Source organism: Notothenia rossii (genome assembly GCF_949606895.1).
Source record: "Notothenia rossii genome assembly, chromosome: 9".
Taxonomy (NCBI): domain Eukaryota; kingdom Metazoa; phylum Chordata; class Actinopteri; order Perciformes; family Nototheniidae; genus Notothenia; species Notothenia rossii.
In genome coordinates, this window is record NC_136907.1 from 17,558,814 (window position 1) to 17,581,158 (window position 22,345).

The following is a 22,345-nucleotide window of genomic DNA, read 5'->3' on the forward strand; positions in this document are numbered from 1 at the left end:
TCCCCCGAAAAATAAGGCAGCAGCTGTTTTACACTACATGTACACATAGATTTGTGTTGACGCATTTAATTAATGTGCATTTACATTAATTTGTTGCAGGCGTAAAAGTGTTTGCATCATTACATTTCTTTTTTCTGACATCTCCTGTCACTTTTGGCGTGCTTTATCATTACATGTTTTGTAGTAAAAGCAGAATGTGTGATGACTAATCGGACATGACAGGCTCTTTGTTCGGGGTTAAGGTACTTACAGTAAGACTAGCCCCTGGTAGAGAGGCAGCAGAGTGTAAGGAGAGGGACGTTTCATCTGTGTGTGTGTGTGTGTGTGTGTGTGTGTGTGTGTGTGTGTGTGTGTGTGTGTGTGTGTGTGTGTGTGTGTGTGTGTGTGTGTGTGTGTGTGTGTGTGTGTGTGTGTGTGTGTGTGTGTGTGTGTGTGTGTGTGTGTGTGTGTGTGTGTGTGTGTGTGTGTGTGTGTGTGTGTGTGTGTGTGTGCGCGTGTGTGTGTGTGTGTGTATTTGATGGTAAATGAAACCATTAGGTGTCTAATGTGATTTCAGCGAGTGTGATAATACATCAAGAGCATGTGGAGCCTCTCTCTCATGCTTTCATGCGTCTCTGTCCACCCTCCATCTCTCTCAGTTCCTCCACTTCCAGGCTCAAAATCCTCATTTCTCCCCTCGTTTCATGTTCTTGTCCCTCCTCCCTCTTGACATCTCTCCCCTTTTTCTCTTTTCCAGATTCACCTCTCGTTGTCTCTCCTCTGCAGTCCCCTCCTCTCACTTTTTTCTTTTTAATAGACCTCCTTCTGACTCTTATTTCCTTCTTTCTTATCTAATTTCTTCATCTTTCACTAGCCTTTCGTTCATTTCTCTTCTACTCCTCCTTCCTCTTGACTAGTTTTCCTCCGAATCCTCATTCTATATGATGCTTAAATGACTTATTTTCAACATCTACCTCATCCATCTCAGTATCCATTTATTCCCACACCCTGACAGACAGGCTATCAGTGGATCTGCCGACATTACCATCAGATCAATAGATCACTGTTGTCATCCGAACTTAAGTATCTCAAACCAGGATTGGGCCTAGATGATCACTTCACAACACTTGAGGTTTCAGAGAACAGTTTTAAAGCAGCACATCATGTGGATGATTGAGCTGTCTCAATCCAGGCTTTTGCTTATAATAGGTTCTCTTGAAGAATTTTGTGAGATGCGAATGTTTTAAAAGTCATGCTTAAAAAGTTTTTTTAAAACTGTACACTTATTTCATTCAGTCACTGTAAAGGATGAATCTGGTGATATTATATAATGTTTGTATTGCCAACAAATTCCATTACAAGAATAATACCAATTTTTCCAATATAAAAGTATCATAGCGCTCCCATTGTTGTTCAAAGACTATTAAAACAATTTCCTAAACATAATCTTTAGCACCTCTAAAAAGCAATATATGAATCTGGAAAATGTGACTTATAAAAGCATAACAAAAGTACACATTTAATGTTATTTAGCTCACGCTCCAGTAGAGTTTGAACACACTCATTAAACCGCCCACAGTATTGTTTTTGACACAATTGTTATTGTCACTAGATTCTGTGTTAGTGGAGCAGGATATTATTGAAGAAAATAGTGTGAAACTTGGTAAATACTGGTTATAAAACATACAAAACCACTTGTTTTTGAGTAAAACAAGCATTCCTTAGAAGATATGTGAATATAAAGAAAAGAAAAGAAAGAGGGTGACAAAGACAGTGCAGCAGAATACAGCAGAGCACTTCTTGCTCAGTGTGAGAGTGTATACTTACTAAAACAGGATGTGGTTCGCCTCATGTCTCTCATAGCGGGCAGAGGTACACATCGACCTGAGACAGACACACAGAGATGTTCACTTTTTCCCACCAAACACATCACTGGTACATTTCCAGCGTTAACAACCCATCACATATCCATCCCAAACGTCTCATCTTGGACACCATCATTGCTATCTGTCAGCTCAGTGTCAAAGTGACCTGATACTCACTGTATAGATGCTGCACAACACACATTTGTTTTAGTCTTGAGTCGTAGCAGAATGTTGATGGGTCATTAGTCTGTTAAATCTAATTAAAAAGAGTTTGTTAAACAAGCCAAATGTACGGTTTAAGTACCGTATCTTGATTTCTTCATAGGTGTTTCATCACTCAAAAGCTGTCTATTTCATGTTTATATCCATCTCTAAATGACAATTAAAGCCTCAATTGTTGTGTGTATTTCATGTCAATTGCTTGTGTTTTGTAAATTGCTCAAGCACATTCTAAAACCTCTTGTTCAAATGTGTATTCCCTGAAGCGAACAAGCAAAGAAAACATTCCAGACTTAAGGAGGAACATTTCAAACATGCTTGGTATGAGCGGGAGAATGTCTGAAAGAAACCTGAACTTTTTAAATGATAAAGCCAGGACAGAAGCAGCCTGAGGCAAAAGGTAATTGCAAAAAGATCCTTAAACCTGTTTGGGTGGGCTGGGCCTAATTGAAAGAAGGCCTAAGGGTGAAAAACCTGTATTTGGTGAACTGATAATGTGATTGGATCAGTGTGTAAGATAAAAGGAGATATACAGACGCCTATAGGAGCCACTAGCCTCCCTGGAGCCAGCGTTGGTTTGTCTGTTCTGAAATATTTTAGAAACATGGGGGATGGTAGAGAATTGCTAATATTACCCGGTAACAGAAACACAACAGTTCTTGGTTTCAGGTGATTATAAAATAATTATAAAATAAATACGAATATCTTATTTAATTTATTTCTGCCATTAGATCACCCTAAATGCATGACACTGGTCTTTATCAACCTCAAATCTAAACTCAGAGGGTAAAAAAGTAAGAGTTAGGTGAAATAACTGGGCTCACCTGAGCTGATGTTCCCTGAGGTGAGAGAGGACGTCCATGTGGTAGAGGTGGCAGTAGATGGTGTGCAAGTCCTGCAAGACAAAGAAATACAATTTTAATGAACATGTCACACGCTACAGAAAATACTAGATAAGGGACATCATTTAATCGTCCAACATATCCACATGCAAACACAAGGAGTAACTGGCTTTTGTAATCTGCTCTACTAATAATGGAAAACCATTTCATGAAACAAACTTCACAGCTTTTTCAAAAACACACATTTTGTGATATGGAGTTTATTACATCAAATGTAAAGCTTTTAAAAGATTAGTTCATTGTAGAGAGTGTGGGGAACGTCTCAGCACCGTGTAAATCACATCCAGTGCACAGCCTTGACAGATGCCACTTGGACCATGCCACACTCTGCCAATCAGATTGACACCCTCTAAACAGACGGACAGGCAAAGCACTTACAAACACATGACAGCAGTGAGACAGGCACAGATATATCCAACCACAGACTTAAAATAGCCTCCTATCAGAGCCAGCTGTCAAAAACATCAAGAGGTGGTCAGTCAGTGTGTGTGTGTGTGTGTGTGTGTGTGTGTGTGTGTGTGTGTGTGTGTGTGTGTGTGTGTGTGTGTGTGTGTGTGTGTGTGTGTGTGTGTGTGTGTGTGTGTGTGTGTGTGTGTGTGTGTGTGTGTGTGTGTGTGTGTGTGTGTGTGTGTGTGTGTGTGTGGAACAGCTTCATGTAAGCATCTGTAGGATCAAACAAACAGAGGCCACAGTGCGACTAGGCTTAACAGGTGGACTGCATGGTGACTGGGTATGTACACACACTCTCACACAGAAGGACACACACAGGACAATTCATTAGAGACGATCCTCGCTTCTAACTTTTGGAAATACGCTCTATTTTCTATTCTAGTCTGAAAGACAGTATAAGTTATGTGTACAATATTTGAAGATTGTTTAGTAGTTTGTACAAAATCAGCAGGTTAAAGCAATAGTATGATATTTTTGAAAAAGGCTTTACTTATTGCCAAAAGTTAGATGTCCGATTCCGAATAGATATGCATCTGCTGAATATAATACAACAGCAGAGTGCTAACTTAGCTTAGCATACGACTTTGCCTAATCTTAGCAAAATATATTTAGCAACACCTCTTAAGCTAACTCATTACAATTGTGTCATGTCTGTTTGATTTATACAAAAAAAAAAAAAGTATAAATATGGTTATTCACCCCAAAAAATGTTGCCAGACTATTTCCTGGCCAGTGATGGGAACACTAACCCCCCCCCTTGTTGCCTGGCAACTGGGCCTGGCCTTTGGACCAAGGCAAACTAATTGTTTCCCTCATTGTTTGTGTGTGCAGAGTTTCCTGGCTGGTGAGGGTAGCTTCAAAGCATACAGACAGGATGGAGGTATCAATCTTTTCACTTAACTTTCCTCAAATAAGAGTTGTTTTTTTCTTTGATACATAGATACTCCACATTTAGAGTTCATGTATATATAAACAGACCTTTCAACTTCTGAAAGCTAATTCAGGAAAATAGTTTCTCTAACAGTCATCCCTCTTCAAAATAAAGCCAAAGCACAGCTGCAGTTTGGAAAAGAGCAAACAAAGAAATGGAGAGATATAATGCAATAATCTGAACTAATAAATCAGACAATCCTATTAGGACATGTTTGCATTGTGTTGCCTTTGTTGGAACTCTTCTCCTCACTGCTGGTTGTGTTTACACAGTACTTAGGCAGACTGAATCATTGCTGTTCAATCTGAAATGTACTGTGAGGCATTTTATACCAATACTGACAGCCAGACAAAACATGTATGTATTTTAGGTTGTAACACCGCTCAAAGAGATAAACACATATGTGCAGAAATGATGGATTATATTCCGAAACAGCCGATACGTTTATTATGCAAATTATACAAAGCCCATGAGCCATTTTAATGTTATAAGGTTAATAGACTTTACAAATCTGATCAGTGATGTTATAGATATCACACATGCATCGTGTCTGTGTGTGTGTCACGTGTGCACTGGTAAACGGAGTAAAGCAAAAGTGGAGCTCAACACTGGGGATTGTGGAGCCTTTGAACGGACAAACGCACCTCTGATGTGTTTTTTGCTCCGCCTGACACGGGAAGGAAGAGGAGGAGGAGGAGGGACAAGTGTGACGAAGGAAAATAACAAGTACCAATACCATAGAGGAAGAAACAAACAAGAGAGGATTACATAGTGGATATAGGAAGTAAAGGTGAAATAATACATCAGGTGAATATCAGTCTCCTTGGTTTGATCCATGCACTTTGTACAAATGCTGAGGGCTATCCTGTAGTTAGTAATGTCATAGGAAAATACGTATTCATAGGGAAGGGTCCTCTCATTTCCATGGGAACATATACTTACGGGTGGAAAATAAATCAAGATTGAAATGTACACTTTTGGTAAGGGTTTAAATCTTCATGATTCTTCTCACTCTGTAACATTAGACATGTCCAATCCTCATCTTTACCTAGATAATATAGAGTACTACCTCCTCAGAAAGGCTTTTTTTAGCACCTAGAGCTACATTTAGTCTCCAATTACTCCTGTCTAAAAGCATTTTGGTTCCTCAGTTGCTCAGAAGGTTCCTGTGGCGGAAACACCCCTATTGGATGATTGCTTTCGTGTACATGACATTTCCCTTGAGGATTCATAAAGGGAAAAGAAGAAGAAGAACTCAACGTAGTTCCCTTTAAGGGGAAAGCACAGTAAGCTCCTTAAGACGCTGACAACTGCGAACTCTGTCTATTTAAATAAAAGTTTAAACCATGACGGACGGCAGCTTGACCAGGACAGCCGTTTTAGAGAGAGAGTTGTAACCTCCATTCACTGATCCTCAGGCGTAAACAGTGCGCAGAGAGCGTGGAACATATTGGTTCACCAGGGTGAGTGGAACTGTATTGACTTCAACTCAGTTAACTGGGTTAGTGAGCACAATAAACTGCTGCAGTAAGCGTTCCTGCCATGTTGCTGAGTGTGCATGTGTGTATGTATGTGCATGTACAGTACGTGTGTGTGTGTCAGGACATAAAGGCCTGCGGCTAGCTAGCATGGGGGCTCAGAGTAGATGAGACAGCCCAATACCAAGCTCAGCAGGGTTGTTAGCGTGTTCCTGGGTTACATTAAAAGCTGACTGGAGAAGACATAACATTATTTCACCAGTTACACAATGTGTAGCCTTCCATTTATCTCAACTTAAAATGTGGGGATGATCAAACAGAAATCATTTCCATATTCTTAGCTTCTTGTGGAAGGACGATCCGATGCTTCTATACGAGCTTTGAGCTTAAATGTCATTATAAGTCCATTCATGTTTTAGGTTGTTAGTGAGTAGGGATCACATTCATCACAATTTCCCGCAAAGAGTCCCAAAAACCCAAAAATGAAAACAAAAAATCCTAACATCAGAGAGGCTAAAAAAAAGTCCTAAATGGGCCAAGTTATGTTGTTTCGGTTTACCTTTCCTGTAGGGCTGCTCAATTAATCGTATTGTAATCGCAATTACGATTTTGGCTTGCAACGATTATGGAAACAACATAATCTAAATAAAACTATTATTTATTTATTTTTATTTTTGGTTTTTCAGTTGAAGTATACTTAAAGTTCAGGGTAATCAACTGTTAAAAACATACTGTTAAAACATTTTTTTCAATAAATGGATGTTTTCAAAGTAAATGAATAATCGTTTTTAATAATCGGGATATCAATTATTGACCCAAATAATCAAGATTATGATTTTCGCCATAATCGAGCAGCCCTACTTTCCTGTAGTGTGTTATGAAGTTTTGTGTGCATGTAAATGGTCTGCAAAGGCTAAAATCCTAAAGGAGTTTTCCCCCCCCCCCCCCCCCCCAACCCCCCTGTCGTCATCATCAGAGCAGACTGGGCTCTGGTTTCAGACAGAGGGTGAAAAGAGGTGCTGCAGCTCAGGCAGTATGAGAAAAATAAAAACCTTTCCAGAACATAAAAGCGAGTAAACATGTCGCAGTGGAGCCACAAAATACAAATATGAAACCTGAAAAATAAACATAATCATCTTTAACTTATCTTAACAGTAACACCTCATACAGTGAATGTATTGATTATTTTACTGCATGACCCTTAAAAACACAAAAGGTTTTTTCTGCCACTACAATGCTTCTACACACGACGTCCATGTAGCAGCTGTCCCACATATTGATCGCTGTAAAGCAGGTCATCGATAGAGCCAGACAGACAGATAGCAGGATGTCCGAGCAGGGGATCTCAGCCCTGTCGTTTCAATCGGTGGTCTCCCAGAGAGAGGATGGTAATGTGATCACTCCACCGCCCATGCCAATCTCCCTCTCTCACTCTCACTCCATCCCTTTCTTTGTGCCCTCAATGCATACATACACTGCTTCGACTTGAACTGACTGTGTCGTAGGTGTGGTCTGCTTTTTGGTGGCATACACTGGGGAAAGAAATCCCTATATTTTAATGTTGTTGTGTCAATCAGCATATTCTGCAGTGGTGACACTATTCCCAAACCACATGACAAACCATAACTGTTATAACGTTTCAAAACACAATCTTGCTGTGCATACAACTTCAGTTTAGATGATGTTATTGGCACTTGAAGATTAGCCAAATATTTTGCACCTCAATAACTCAACACTTCTCATTCTTAAATAGGATTCATGTGTGATAATATGAACACATGCATAGTTTTTTTGCAACTATCAAAGCCATGTCCATCATGTCATCAGCTTCTTCTAGTCCTGGTTAATAACCCCCCCCCCTCCCCCTCCTCCCTCTGTGCAGACAGGGCAGCAGAGTGATCCTCCTCAGTGACTTCCTGACTTCCTGACCTCCTGACCTCTCTGGAAGCTCCTGATGGCCCGGTCTGAGATTAGGTCATCACACCCTCAGGAGAAGCATCCATTAACTCACCATCAGATGAGGCATTACAGATGTCTAATATGGCCAAACTCAAACAGCGGTCAAAGTCATATTCGTTTTAGAATTGATCTTTTGTTTTTAACATTCTAAAATGGAGCCCAAACCCAATTTACTTTAATTTTTAGGTTCTGATGATTACTTTTAATCATCTGGCTATTATGATTATAATTTGTTTTGGGTATGTGTCACAAATATGCTTAGTTTATTTTTGTTGTTGTTTATGTGAGCAGAAAGAAGCCATATACATTTTTAAAACTGCTGTAAACTCCAGAGAAAAAAGATGTGTCTCCAAAATACAAAAAAACAAAACAACTATGTGAGTTTGAAGATACAACCAATTAGGGCTGCACGATATATCGTGTCGTGACGATAATCGCGATATTATTATTTTTTTAGGGCTTGCGATATTAAGTTGGCAAATGAACTCAAACACGTCATGTTATAATTATTTTTACTGCTTGCTACAAAAGGAAAACTTGTCAGGGGTACTTGAGTGAGTGACAGCAAACCACCAATCACAATCAAATCTCAGAAGCAAACAGACCCAGTGATTAAAGGTAAAAACACTGAATAAAGTAGTTTCATGTTTTTCTCCAGAACAGTTCGGTGCTGCTAACCGAGCTAGCTCAGCTTGTTGCTCTGATAACTTAGGCCCCGGCCACACGAGGACGCATACGGCTAAACGCATAGGATTAACGCAGGGGTTGGCAACCCGCGGCCCTTTAAGCCCTCTGCTCTGGCTCCCTTGAGCTTAGACAAAAAATAAGAAGGAAATAAAATACAAGTATTTGTAGGACTATTTATATTTGGTTGCATGGTTGAAAATGTTTCATATCTTCTATTTTGAGGTGATACTGTGACACATAAATAAAAAACAAAACGGTTTTAATTAGGTCAACTAAAATATGCGTCACATCCTGCTACGGTCCCGCGCGAGCGCCTTTTTCCTGCGGGTGAATAACCTGACCCGATGAGCGAACTATGGATAAATCAAAGAAAAGTACCGGAGGAACACAGGATTTAATTCTGTGTGGACAGATTTATATGCTTTCACAGCAAACAATGCTGGTTTACCGGTATGTTTGATATGTAGAGAGAAGTTGTCAAAGGTGCTGCACTGCAGCCTTTACGTATCGAGAAACAACGGGAACAACACGGAGAGGAAGACAGCTGACGATCTTCAGTCATAATTCAATGGGGTATGTCATTTATTTCAGAAAACACTTTTTGTTATATTCCATGGAATGCTCTTAACATCCCGATAGCAATGAATATATTAAATGCTTTGACAATAAATACATACAAAAATGAATCTCTGGAAGCCGTAGCGCTATAAAAAGCCCGACCAATCATCTGAGCCGGCCCGGCTAAAATAACTGGATGGCCTACCTGCCTGTCAGCCTGTCAGCCTTCCATCTGTGCACACATTTATCTCGTGCCCTCATTGGTCATGTGCGCGTTCGTGTGTGTTGGAGGAGGGGCTCTGTGAGGAAGTCTGAAGGAAGAGGCATATTTTTTCCGGTTGTGTATTTTCAAATTCGAGTACACTCGAGCTGGTTTCTCCATTCTTACCTACCCTACCTTTAACTATTTTTAGGGTGCAGCTATATGTTTTATTTATTTCAAAGTGGGCCCATTTTAATAATATTTGTTTTCCTTCAAATGTGCAGAGGACTCCCCAAGTGCTGTGTTTAATTTATTTTAAAGTAGGCCTGTGTATTATTTGTTATTCTCCTTATAGGAGTTCTTTGTTTCTTATTAGAGGTTAACTGTTTTATATAATGTAATAAATAGCCTAATAAATGCAAAAAAACTGTAGTTTTTGTCTGATATAACAATAAATACAACTTTATTAGCTATCAAGCTATGAAATATGTTTCGCGGCTCCAGACAAAAAAAATGTTTGGGAAAAAGGAGCAAAATGGCTCTTTTGGTCAAAAAGGTTGCAGACCCCTGGATTAACGCAATCGCAAAAAAGCTTCTGTCCACACGCAATGTTCACCGGATAGTGTCTGTCCACACGAGACAGCTCCGTTTAGCTCCAACCGCTGGAGAAGCTGCAGTACATTATGCAGGAGCCTGTACGTGGCGCTGTAACTTCCTCCACAAAAGCAGCGAAGAAGCATGGTTGTCATGGTTGCCCTTCTGTTTATTCTCCGCGGTGGGGGCCGAGTGAACCGGGCAGAGTTTTTCGCCAGTCAACGACGCGTATTAAAGTTTAAATCTTCCGGACAAAATTATAAAAGTGCCGGTCAAAGGTCTTCTTTGCTATTTATTGAGCTTTAAAACAAATGAATAACGAATCTATATAATATAATAATATAATACATGGAGCCTCTCTTTTTCCTCCCTCTCTTCTGACAGCGTCAGTGTCTGTCTCAAGCAGCAGCTGATCCAGTAATGAGTGACCCGACAGTAAAAATAAACATATTTATAACTAGTTTAGGTAGTTTGAGAGGTAATTAAAATAGCTAAGGGTGATGATCTGACTTGAAGTGTGTGTTTTGCTCCGTTCACCGCTGCATCACAGCGGGAGGAGCTGCAGGTGAGCAGAGCTGCGTGTCGTCCTGTCAGATTAGACTTCACTCGCGTTTATGTCCATATCGAGAGAAAGATAAATAATCTGAATTCAGTGTGCAGTTTACTTTGACGCGGGGTGAGCAGCAGAGGTGGGGAGAGGCGGGGCTATTGCGTCATCATTATCAGAAAATGATCATATAGGGCGTACACACGGAGCCGTTGGACCCCCCAGAGCGTTGCGTATGCCGTTCTATCCACCTTGGGACCCGTTACCGTTTCCGCAGTTGTTTACTGTCATATGCAGTCGTCCTCGTGTGGCCGAACGGTCTATATGACACTAAACAGTAACGCAAACGACCGTTTTCGTCATCGTGTGGCCGGGGCCTTAAGATCCAAACGTCCGTGACTAAAATCCTTCATCCGGTTAAATATAGTTAGAAAAATACCAATTGTATAACATTAAAGTTCAAGTAAGAAAAACGAAAACTGTTCTTCAATTCCTGTATGTTCTCATATCGCAGGGGGGGGGGGGGGGGGGGGATCGCAATGTCAGTTTTTTCCAATATCGTGCAGCCCTACAACCAATACAGAGATATCTAAAAATCAAGTGTAATTTGATCTTCAGAAGTGTATCCGTCAAACTAGAAATAAGACACATGGAGCTGTTCAGTGCTGTGTCTGTGTGTGTGCTGACAGAAGTCATTTGTGTGTGTGTGTGTGAGGCAGGGATATATAGTGGTGCTGCTGCCACCTCCTGGCTAAAACATCACTCTCAGCTATTTAGATTTGGTCCAGCAGTTAACTAGTGACAAACATATTTCACTATTATATAAAGAATTAGAGAAGCTGCCGACACAACAGCAAGAAAGACAGTATTAAAAAAGAGTTAGTTGGTATGTCTGTTGAAGTGAAACCAGTTTGCTGTCTATGTCAGAGCTATCATGTGACCCAACCATAGGTCATGAATCTTTATTTGGTGAAGTTATTCTATCTGCAGTTTGCATTTTACAGTAACAGTAGGTATGTATGTGTTTTCTTCGTGCACCCCCTAACCCTGACAGGATACTGACATGAGGCCTGCTGAAGTATGCCTGTTACTCATACATAAAACAAGCTGTGGCAGCACAGAACTAGGAGCAGTCGCACAAAAGCAAGTTGTTGCAGTACAGAGGTTGTTGTCCCACCCACCACATTTCTCCCTTTCCCATTAGCAGACAGGCTTCTAACAGAGAATCCATGATATGTTGAGGCACTCCTACATGAGTAAGAAACAAACTGGCTACTGTTTCGCTAAAAACCTAACAATTCCAGCTCTGGAGGCTGTGTGTGTGCACTTAGCCAGGAAATACATTTCAAAAACGTTGCGGACAGCAAGAAAAGCATGGATGTCATATTTTTTTTTAAATCTTGTTGCTTTCATCTGCATACAGGGTTATGACCTTGTGGTGGAAAGAAAACAAAACCGCAGAGTTCAAAATGATTCACTGTGAGAAGAAAACTTGAATATTCAGGGAGAAACAGAGTTAAATCCCCCCTCGGCTCACACCCACCTCCAGCAGAATGTACAGTATGCCAGAGAGTGTCTCTGACAGAGACGATATTGTAGACGGACGATACAACACGTCCATTCAGGCCAGTAGAACAAACAGCTTGGCTAACATCCTGCCGCCACAGCCAGCCGTTTAACATTTACATTTCAGAGACTACTGACTCCCCAAGTCTGAGTGTCAACATCGGGCTACTGCATAACAAGGCTTTAGGCCAGGGGCCAAACACAGTATATTCTGAATATTTATATTTTAATATGTAACAAATATGTATTTCAAAACATTCTGTCTCGTGACTTGTATATGAAAAAACACAAAATAAAAATATATTTTGACAGAACATGAGGATTTTGAGAAATATATTTAGTAAATAGTACGAGTAAATAGAAGTAACAGTGGATACTTGTAAATATTAAGAAAAGTATAACAATTGTTTAAGATTAAGCAAAAAGAGGTTTGAACTTTAAGTTAGAATAACTCGCTCCATACAGTACATAGTAAATGTACAGTGAATAACAGAAAAATAATTATCATTAAGTTGGAAGGAAAATGGTGCATCAAAAGGGATAAACATAAGAGCTATTCAAGTATAATAAATATGTTTTAAAATGGTCTATGTACAAACATCAGGGATCCAGCACACCTTCCAATACTCTGCCTGTATACAATAGAAACAGGTTCACTGTACTCTATTAACTGCACATTGGTAATGTTAGCCCCACTTATCGCATCTGCACACAACTGAGATATTTTATTAATGAACACATAGGGAACTCAAACTGAAATATCAGCTGTTCAGTATGAGTGCTCTCTACAGCACCATAAACCCAAGTCAGCCGGTGAGTTGATGCAATTAGACGGAGAATGAGCTTAAGTATGCTACTCATTAAACAGGAAAGTTGTGACAAGCCGGTGAACTGTCTGAACTCCACCAGGCAGGTACACAAATGAATGTGTGTTTGATGCAAAGTGGTATGTTCCATCATCAGTTAGCTGTTGACATGTGTATGCTTGTGTATGAGTGTGGAGGAAAAGTCCTGTTTAAAGAGAAAAGTAAGTGACATAGAAAATCAACACTCATATTGGAGCCTTTTTTAGTTTGAATGTCTCCAATTTCAATATTTTTGAGAAATAGAATTCAAGTAAGCCCATAAGGACACTTCATTGGTTGAAGCATTACATAAGTTGAATGCAGCTGTTAAATATATATGTTGGTCATGATAGTTCTAATAATAAAACATCATGTTGGAATCAAATCAAACACAGCAAGTGAAACATACACTCAACTGTACAATCTCCTCATCAAACACCTCAAGTGAAAGCTTAACTCCAAGCACCATATGGCATTCATATTCCAAAAGCCCTATTGGTTTAAACCAGGGTTGACAAGGTCAGCTGTGATCCCATGGTATCATAACTCCAACAGGATCATTAACCATGCAACACGGAAGCTCCCGGACAATCCCCCGCTCCACTGAGCAGCGCGGCCTTATCAGCCGGCATCAGTGTGAGCTCTCAAGTACACTTGCAGCACTTAAAACCTTAAATCCCCTCTTTTTGCTCGCAGCTCAGCCGCTTTTCTACTCTACAAGGAAAGGATTTTCAGGTTCAGACCCAGGTTGAAAAGAGCGGCTTGAATACTGCTTCGAAAACAGACCTATTTCAAGCTCTCACCACAACGTGATCCTGCAGAATTAAACACACCGGAATTGGGCAAATCGTTTACAGCCCGCGGAGTTAGACTATAGCCAATGTCTTACTAAGCGGACAAAACAAATACAGTGAAAGTCCCGGATCCTGAGAGTTTCCGTGGTGAAAACTAAGGAGGCGGATTCATAAAAAGCCGGGTGACGACAGTCGTGGTGCTGGTGGTGGAGCGGGTTATGGAAAGGAGGGAAGGGAGGGAAAAGAAAACTTGACTAATATGAACTTCACTACAACATTTACAGTGCATGCTTCTCAAATCATCAGCAAATGAAGTAGCGCTGAAGAAAATAACACCTCTAAACAGATAAACAGAAGAGAATAGCCCAGAATAGATGTGAATAGAGGGCACTTCCTTTCTAGAAGATGGTAAGTTAGAAATAACTCTTTCAGATGAATCACTATTTCCCTTCTGGGCAGGATGCCAACTCTGTAGCATGGCACATTTCTCCTCCTTTTTTTGTGTACACACACTGTCACTCTGCAAGCACTGTACCATAATCCCTGACTTTGTATTGGATAGGTCCGCTCCTCCTTCTCTCCTACTAGAAAAGAGTCAGGCCCAGAGAGCGCCACACCAGCTGCCTTCCCTCCAACAGCCAAACCAAACAGCCACACACATACGCACAGAAACACTGCCACACAGAAATGGAAAATCTGACCCATTGTGTAATCTTAGCTGCAGCTTTTTTATTTGTTGAAATGAATGAAGCAGGCATAGAAAGTTTTTCTATGTAATGGCTAAATACATCAAGATGGTACAAGTTCTCAATTTGTTTGCTCAATGATTTTTCTAGTTTTGGCTAATGGTGCTAAAAGAAAAAAAGCTATGTTCTGAATGTTTAATTAAGGAATAGAAATTCAACATCACTACTTTAATGATGCACTTACCAGTATCAGCCTTTGACACACAGGGAAATCATATTTTGATGTTTTTTATGACTATCTATTAGTTCCATAAATATAGAAAATTGTACCACTCGTCTGTTGAGGCTGTGGAAATGTTAATGTTTCATCTGTGCTAATTACACTGTGCGTCTTCTCCAAAGTAGCGGTTGGGATTCACATTTTACATTTCAAAGACATCTTAAACACCCTTACAAATAATCTCCTTTTTCCACTCCCTCCTGCTCCCTCTCATTACTAACTCATTTTCAACTCATCTATCATGTTCATAGCTTGACAAGAACACGGCTCTTTTCTTACTTGCTCTAATTTACTCAGCAATTACTCTATAGTTCATCTTAATTATTCAAGCAATGTGTTACAGGAGCGAGACACTTAAAGCTTCTTCCTCTCTTGCAGTTTTAAACTAATTTGTCTTTAATGCTTCTCCCATCCCGACTTCTTCCCCATTATCTCCTATAGCTACAGCAGTGGAGGACACCGCGGTCCAGAGGGTTATGTTCAAAGCAGCAGATGTTACAGACTCAACTCACTTACTGCAGGTTACTGCCAGACCGAGCTCAGATGAATGTTTGAGGGTGGGCTGCGGAGTTTAGTCGGACACAGTAGCAGAAATGTGCAAACACACACATGAGGAAGTATGTAAATTAGGAGTGTCCAATCTACGGCCCGGGGGCCAAATGCGGCCCGCGGACCATTTGACTCGGCCCTCAGTAAATTCCAAAAGTATAATGTAATACGGCCCACAAATGAAACTTGTGCTTGCTTATATTGTACTTAATATATTGCACAGTAGTATTCATGTGTTAATATAAGCCCGCTTTTCAAATAAATTCAGTCAATTAAAGTTGGAAACATTTGCTAACATATCTTAGTTGATAAAAAAAGGCCCAATAACTTATTTATCCAACAAGCTTGAAATACACCCTTCATATTTCCCCTTATTATAATCAATCGGAGGCTTCTGTTTTGAGGGATGAGCTGCTAACAAAATAAATTAAAACCCTATGGAGAGCTGTGATATAGGCTGTTTTTCATTTCCAAGTATCAAGCATAATTGACCTACATTTGATTAATTTTGCTGACTTATAACTACAGTCGTTCTTAACCACGCATGGCATCCACGAAAGTTTCAGTCTGGCTTCAAACCTATGCACAGCACTGAAACAGCCCTTTTAAGAGTTTTTAATGATCTGCTCCTAGCCGCCGACTCAGGTAGCCCAGCTGTCTTGGTGCTGTTAGAACTGACAGCTGCCTTTGACACTATGGACCATAGCATCCTGTTGTCAAGGCTTGAACAGTCCGCTGGCATCACAGGCTCTGCCCTTGCATGGTTCAGGTCCTACCTGACAGACCGTAGCTCCTCAGTGCAGCTAGGTGCCTTCTCCTCTGCTAAAGCCCCTCTTACCTGTGGGGTTCCCCAAGGCTCAATCCTGGGCCCCATCCTTTTTCTACTGTATATACTGCCCCTAGGTTCAATTCTCACAAAACACAACATCCCCTTTCATTGTCACGCTGATGATGTACAGATCTATCTGCTAGGGGTGTAACGGTTCACAAACATTTTGGTTTGGTACGTACCTCGGTTTTTAGGTCACGGTTTGGTTCGGTACGTTTTCGGTAAAGCAGAAAAAATTATCACAAAACATAAAATATTTTTTCTTTTTTTTATTATTATTATTAAACTGTGAATAATGTATTCACTCAAATAAATACAAAATATAATAAAATAAACATTAAGGTGCAGCATTTCGATGAACTGAAATAATCTGTATTTGAACCGTTGTACTAGTACCTAAGCAGCCAGTTTGACATTATGTCTTGCTTGTCATTGTATTTTCATGTTTTTTTAAAGATAAATTAACTAGTCCACATTGCTTGCTGAAAGGGCAGATCTGCTGGCACTAACAATGTCTCCTGCTGTGGAGAACACCGTCTCGCTAGGGACAGAGGTAGCAGATACAGGCAGGTAGCGCTTTGCCAACATGGTAACATAAGGATATTTGGCGTTTGTAATAGCTTTGGCTGGGTCTGAACTTTTTGCGAGCGGTGGAGGCTTAAATGCTAGCGGCAGTTGGGTTTGCACTTCAGTCTTTTATATATATTCAAATTTCTTTATTAGGATAAACCCCTTGAGGTGAATCACCTCGTTTTCAAGGGGGTCCCAAGAAAACAAATAACAAACAAGTACAACATACAAACAACATTCACACACATACATCGGAAGAAATAACCAAGAAATTACAAACATTCAGCCTAAGCATACAGCACATGGTAATACATTATAGGCGGTTACATTGAATGCATATCATTGGGTAAAGTAAAGTAGAGTAGCTGTACTATATATACAAAATCATAACAATAAAGACTTAAAAATAAAGACTTAGAAATGGGCAATAGGTGGGTCATCTCATGAGGAGATGGTGAAATAAGATGGAGCCTCAACAACCCTTAAACAATAAATAAAGTACTTCAGGTCATACAAAAACATTCAACCTTGAGGTGAGACGACAATGCACGCTTGAACAAAGTCAGAGTAGGGAGAGATCTGATGGTAGCAGGTAAGTTATTCCAATCAGCAGGAGCTTTAAATTTGAAGGCTCTTTTGCCAATGTCCTTTTTAACTAGAGGAACGGTGAAGAAGAGCTGAGAGGTATGTCTAACTTGGTGGGTTGATTATCTTTTGGTACCGGTGATATTCACGTTCCGGTGATGCCTTTTCAAATGAGTGTGCAAGTTTGATGTATTGCCAGCTGCGTAACCAATTTTAGTTGAACAATGCCGACAAACAGTCCCTCATCCTTGTACGTAACTGTGAAACCAAAATGTTCCCAAACTGTAGACTTCAATGATGCTAGAGGATTTTCGAGCTTAACTTTATCTGCGTTTGCCATTTCGACAGTTCCTCAAATTACTGACTAAATTTGAACGTATCCCTGTGACCAGCTCTCATAGTATGCCTCTCGTCCAATGAAATGACTTGCTCGCTCTATGACGCATTGAATCCAATGTGAGCAAATTACTCTGAATGCTGCGACCAGGCTGCGACGCAGCACCTGAGATTACTTCCAAAAAGTTGTTCACGCTCTCAATTTTTTACGTTTAACGTTATATTCGTTCGGTACACTTCGGTACACGTGGCCCGTACCGAATAATTTTGGTACGGGTACGTGTACCGTTACACCCCTACTATCTGCCCCTCAATCAAAATGTCAACTCACTACAGTAGTTGATGGACTGCTTAACAGAGATCAAATCCTGACTGAGCCAAAACTTCCTCAACCTCAACGAGAGCAAGACCGAGGTCATCTTTTTTGGATCCCAACCTCCAGCCTCCTGGGCTATATTCTGGGCTCCCTCAATAAAAACATCCTCTCCTTTGTGATGAACTTTGGAGTGACCTTCAATAGCGCTTTTAAATTTGATAAGCAGGTCAGCACCGTAGTCAAGACCTGCTTTTTCAAAATACGACTATTGGCTAAGACCAAGTTGTTTTTATCTTTTAAAGACCTAGAAAGGGTTGTTAACGCCTTTGTTACCTCGAGACTGGATTACTGCAACGCCCTGTACGTGGGTATGGACCAGGCCTCAATTAGACGCCTCCAGCTAGTGCAGAATGCAGCTCGACGTCTTCTCACTGGCCATAAAAAGCGTGACCACATCACCCCAATTCTGGCCTCACTACACTGGCTTCAAGTTTGGTTAAGTTCGGCTGACCAGGTTCTGCTGGTAGTGCCCAAGACCAGGCTTAAAACCCGAGGGCACCGAGCATTCGCAGCAGCGGGCCATAGGCTCTGGAACACTCGGCCCAGACATTAGGGTTTTTTAAATCAACACTTAAAACTCACTTCTTCTCTCTGGCCTTCTAGCATTTTCTTATCAAGCTCCACTTTTGTGGAATCAGCTTCCAGTTTGTGTTCGGGCGGCCGACAGCCTATCCAATTTAAGAGTACGCTTAAGACCTTCCTTTTGATAAAGCCTATAGTTGATAAAATGACCTAATGAGATTGCTTTGACGCAGATACGCTGTGCCTCTTCACCAGAGGTTGCGCTAGACAGGATCGTAAAATGTCCGTCAAAATCCATTATTACGTGTCGGTCTGTGCACCCCGCTGGCGCTGTTCTGAGTTTGTTCTAATCCGTCAAAATGACGGACTGCTTTCAGATTTTTCCGTCATAGTCAAAAGAATTCCGTCATAAACGGAATATATTCGGTTAACGTGACCTCTGCTCTTCACCTACATTTTGGTTCTTGCTCTTTCACTTAAATCCTAAAATCTTGGATCTTATATTTAAAACTAAGTATCATTTCATTTCAAACCTTTATTTAATCAGATTGGTCCCGTTGAGATCATAGATCTCTTTTTCAAGGGAGACCTGCAGCATATAGATTCCACATGAAACATAAAATAATAAAGGACATCATACATTATATTTACAGGATACATTTACATAGTTATAGACATTTACAAGTGCCCATAGTATCAACAAGCATTTCATTTAGCCTAGCTTTAAAAACATGCATAGGAATGAGATTGCTCAGTTTCAATTCTTGCTGAAGACTGTTCCAAGCATGTGGAGCTGCGCACATAAAAGCTGTCTTACCTAAGACAGTCCTTGCTCTTGGCACATCTAACAAGACTACATCATGCGATCTCAGACAATAGCTGCTTGCAACTCTCTGTGTAGCAGATATAATTTGGGAGTTTACCAAACAAAGCTTTATAAATAAACGTGTAAGGTTATTACTACTCTTTCTATTTATAATATAAACACCTTTTCCCTCCATGACCTCACAAGGTTTTATTGGAGGGAAACAGGTTTGCAGAGGGGGCCTTATTCAAGGCAGGGGAGTGTTATGCCGTAGTCACAGCGTACCTCCTTATCTCTCACCAATTCCAACTAAGGCCCCAGCGGGGACCTTGCTCCCTGCGTGTGCCTGTCTGTGTCTGTGTATTTGCATGTTCCGATTAACCGAGCCTCCCCCAAATTTTCTTTTTCTTTTGTGTCTATATCTACGCCGGGATCCGGAGTCGAGGCTGATCCTCTTGCTGTGGTCCTGTGCCCTTGATCCTCTATCCTGAGTTCTGGATTAAGTCGTGGACTTCGGGTCGTGGCTGGGCCTGTCTCTGCGGTCCTGCCTTGGTCTCGTCATACTACTTCCCTGATGGCCCCCACAGAATTGTTGACATCCCAGTGGATTCATCTTATTATTATAGACACATGCATTTCCAAACATTCGGTCTACCTACGCTGTAAAATGTATTATCTTTTCGATTTACACACGGCATCTATTGCACGTCTGACCGTCCTGGGAGAGGGATCCCTCCTCTGTTGCTCTCTCTGAGGTTTCTCCCATGTCCCCCTTTAAACTGTGGGGTTTTTTCTCCGGAAGTTTTTCCTTGTACGATGTGAGGGTCTAAGGTCAGAGGGTGTCGTTTTCTCATACTGATATTCTGCACAAATTGTGCTGTTGTATTTACTGTATAGTGTCCTTACTGTAAGGTCATTATTATATGTACAGCACTTTGGCTCGACCAAAAATCGTTTTAAAAATGCAAACCTGATTTGATTTTATTAACTTATGAGGTAATATACCTCACCTCCGAGTGGCCCATGCCTTCGTATATTTTTCTGTGTGTGGCCCTCAGTGAAAAAAGTTTGGACACCCCTGATGTAAATGAATACTGCGGCTCAGGTTCTGTACAGGAGTTTAAGTTGCTGATTCACCTTTCCACTTAGCCACGCATAGCTGTCGTCTACATGCTCTTATCGCCCCAGGCGGGCTGTGAGAGAGCAAAGATATGGAACAGATAGCTGATATCTTCCACCAATCTGTTCAGACAGGCAGCCCTGCCTCGCTTTAACTCCCTCACTGCAGCAGAAATCAAAAACAGATTTGAGCTTGAAAACTGTTTTGGAGTTTGCATAGGAGATTGTATAAGAATGAAAAGGCAAAGAGCACCACATGTGTTGAAGTCGCCTGTGGGACTCGAGGAATTAATTCTGTTTTTGTTTGGTTTCATGCAAGCCTCAGAAGTTTCTGCAGCCTCCGGGGTGAGGTAAGAACCAGGTGAACCCGGAATGTGCGGCTTCTCTGGTGAGAGCAGAACAAACTTCAGTGAAATGAAACCGTTAACAATACTAAAGAAATGGGTGTATGCATTATTGTTGCTTGGAGGAAAAGAAACACCATCGTTTAAAATAATAAGGCCTTAAAGCCACCATTTATGATAGGGATTGGGTTGACAGGGGATTTAGTGCAGATCATAAGCAGTTAAGCCATTACCTAGAAATGTTATACTTAGTTGCTTAACACAAAATGTTTTATTTATAGCAGATGCATAGAAAGGTGCCAATGTGAATGCCGGAGTATAAAAGCACACAAGGAAGACTGTTTCCATGTACATAAGCACTTGACTCAAATTATTCTTATCATAATCCAACTTTGTTCAGGTGCTTCAGACAAAAAATAACTCAGTTCATGAAAATGTCATTGTGTGCAAATTCACATAGTTTGAATGAGTTTGCATGGAAAATATCATGGCTCGCTGCAGTGAATCACAACATCGGAAGCCAACACACCATGTTATCAGAAAGTTACATAGCCAAGCCTCCAGCGACCTCACACTGACACGCACACACACAAATCGCTGCCAGTGAATAGCTTCTTATCTGTGTAGACAAAACCCCATGTCATTTCAAGTCAACAGTGACTACACTGACTGGAGGGAAGACTATTTGAGTTCACCTACTGCAGAAAAGGCCGCAGAGGCTGGCGATAAAAACGTTTCTCTCACTCACTCAACTCTGGGTACTTGAAACTTTCTCAGCCCTTTGACGAATATAGTTTCCCCATTTCAAAACCAGGAGGAAGAAAAAATGCTAATGCTGTCCAGACCACCCTGGTGAAGAAACTCTAACCAGGGTGCAACTGTCCTTGGTGCACCCAACATCAAGACAAGACAAAAACATATTAAATCCAGAAACATTTGAAGCCAATCTAAGGACAATAACAGTCTTAAGTTTAGCAAATGCGTAATTTTAACCTTTTTGCTACTTCAACTTTTCAAGCTGTACATTGCTCTGGAAATCTCAAAACTCAACAGTTTCAACTCAATCTCGAGTAAAGCTGCTCCAGAGCCACTATTTCAAGCATACTACGTCATCGAGTGCCGCCGAAGTACTGTTGCACTGCCCAGCATACTTGGAATTCTACCGAGCCCGGCGTACTTCGTTTGGAGAAATTTCGAGGCTGCACATGTGTAGACTCCGCGGTCTTAAAATCCCCAGAATGCTTTGCGCACGGACCATTTTCCCCATATCTGAGGCGGAAAATGTAAGGCGGGGCCTCTCATATGACGCACACCTACACACTTGCTCGCCTGTTCCACTCTTCGTTTTTCCGAATGCCAGGAAGGATTCTTGCCTCGCTTCTGAAGCAAGATGCTCGGAAGACATGTGTGCTACCAAGCAAGCGTACTCGCGATTGAGAAACACCCAATATATCTGTAACTCTAGAAAGTTTAATAAAATAAAAGCCCGGAGTGAGTTAGAGTTCATTGGGCTGTTTTATTGCATCAAGCTTCCGGGCTTCATACAAATTCAGAAGAACCAAGCGTGTTCATTCACGTCGGGTTTGAAGCGGCTTCAGGTTTGGGTCTCAGTTTTTAAATTGTGCTGAACTCTAGCGAGAGGTCATGTGGGGAAAGACAGTTTGTCGTCTCTTTTCATCTTTTGTCGACAGACGTTTCTATTTTTTTTTTTAGGATCAAAATTGCCACAGAATCAGCCCTTGCAAAAACAGGGGTGGAAAACAGCAAA

General features: G+C 40.9%; 1 protein-coding gene across 1 annotated transcript in view; it reads right to left on the minus strand.

The window, feature by feature from the left end:
- Window positions 1-22,345, minus strand: part of rapgef6 (Rap guanine nucleotide exchange factor (GEF) 6) — a 147,948-nt gene that overhangs the window by 107,338 nt on the left and 18,265 nt on the right. Inside the window, exons 2-3 of the mRNA XM_079648703.1 lie at window positions 2,888-2,958; window positions 1,807-1,863 (exon numbers count right to left, since the gene is read on the minus strand). Coding sequence (XP_079504829.1) covers window positions 1,807-1,863; window positions 2,888-2,958 — 128 coding nt within the window. The remainder of the gene's footprint in view (window positions 1-1,806; window positions 1,864-2,887; window positions 2,959-22,345) is intronic.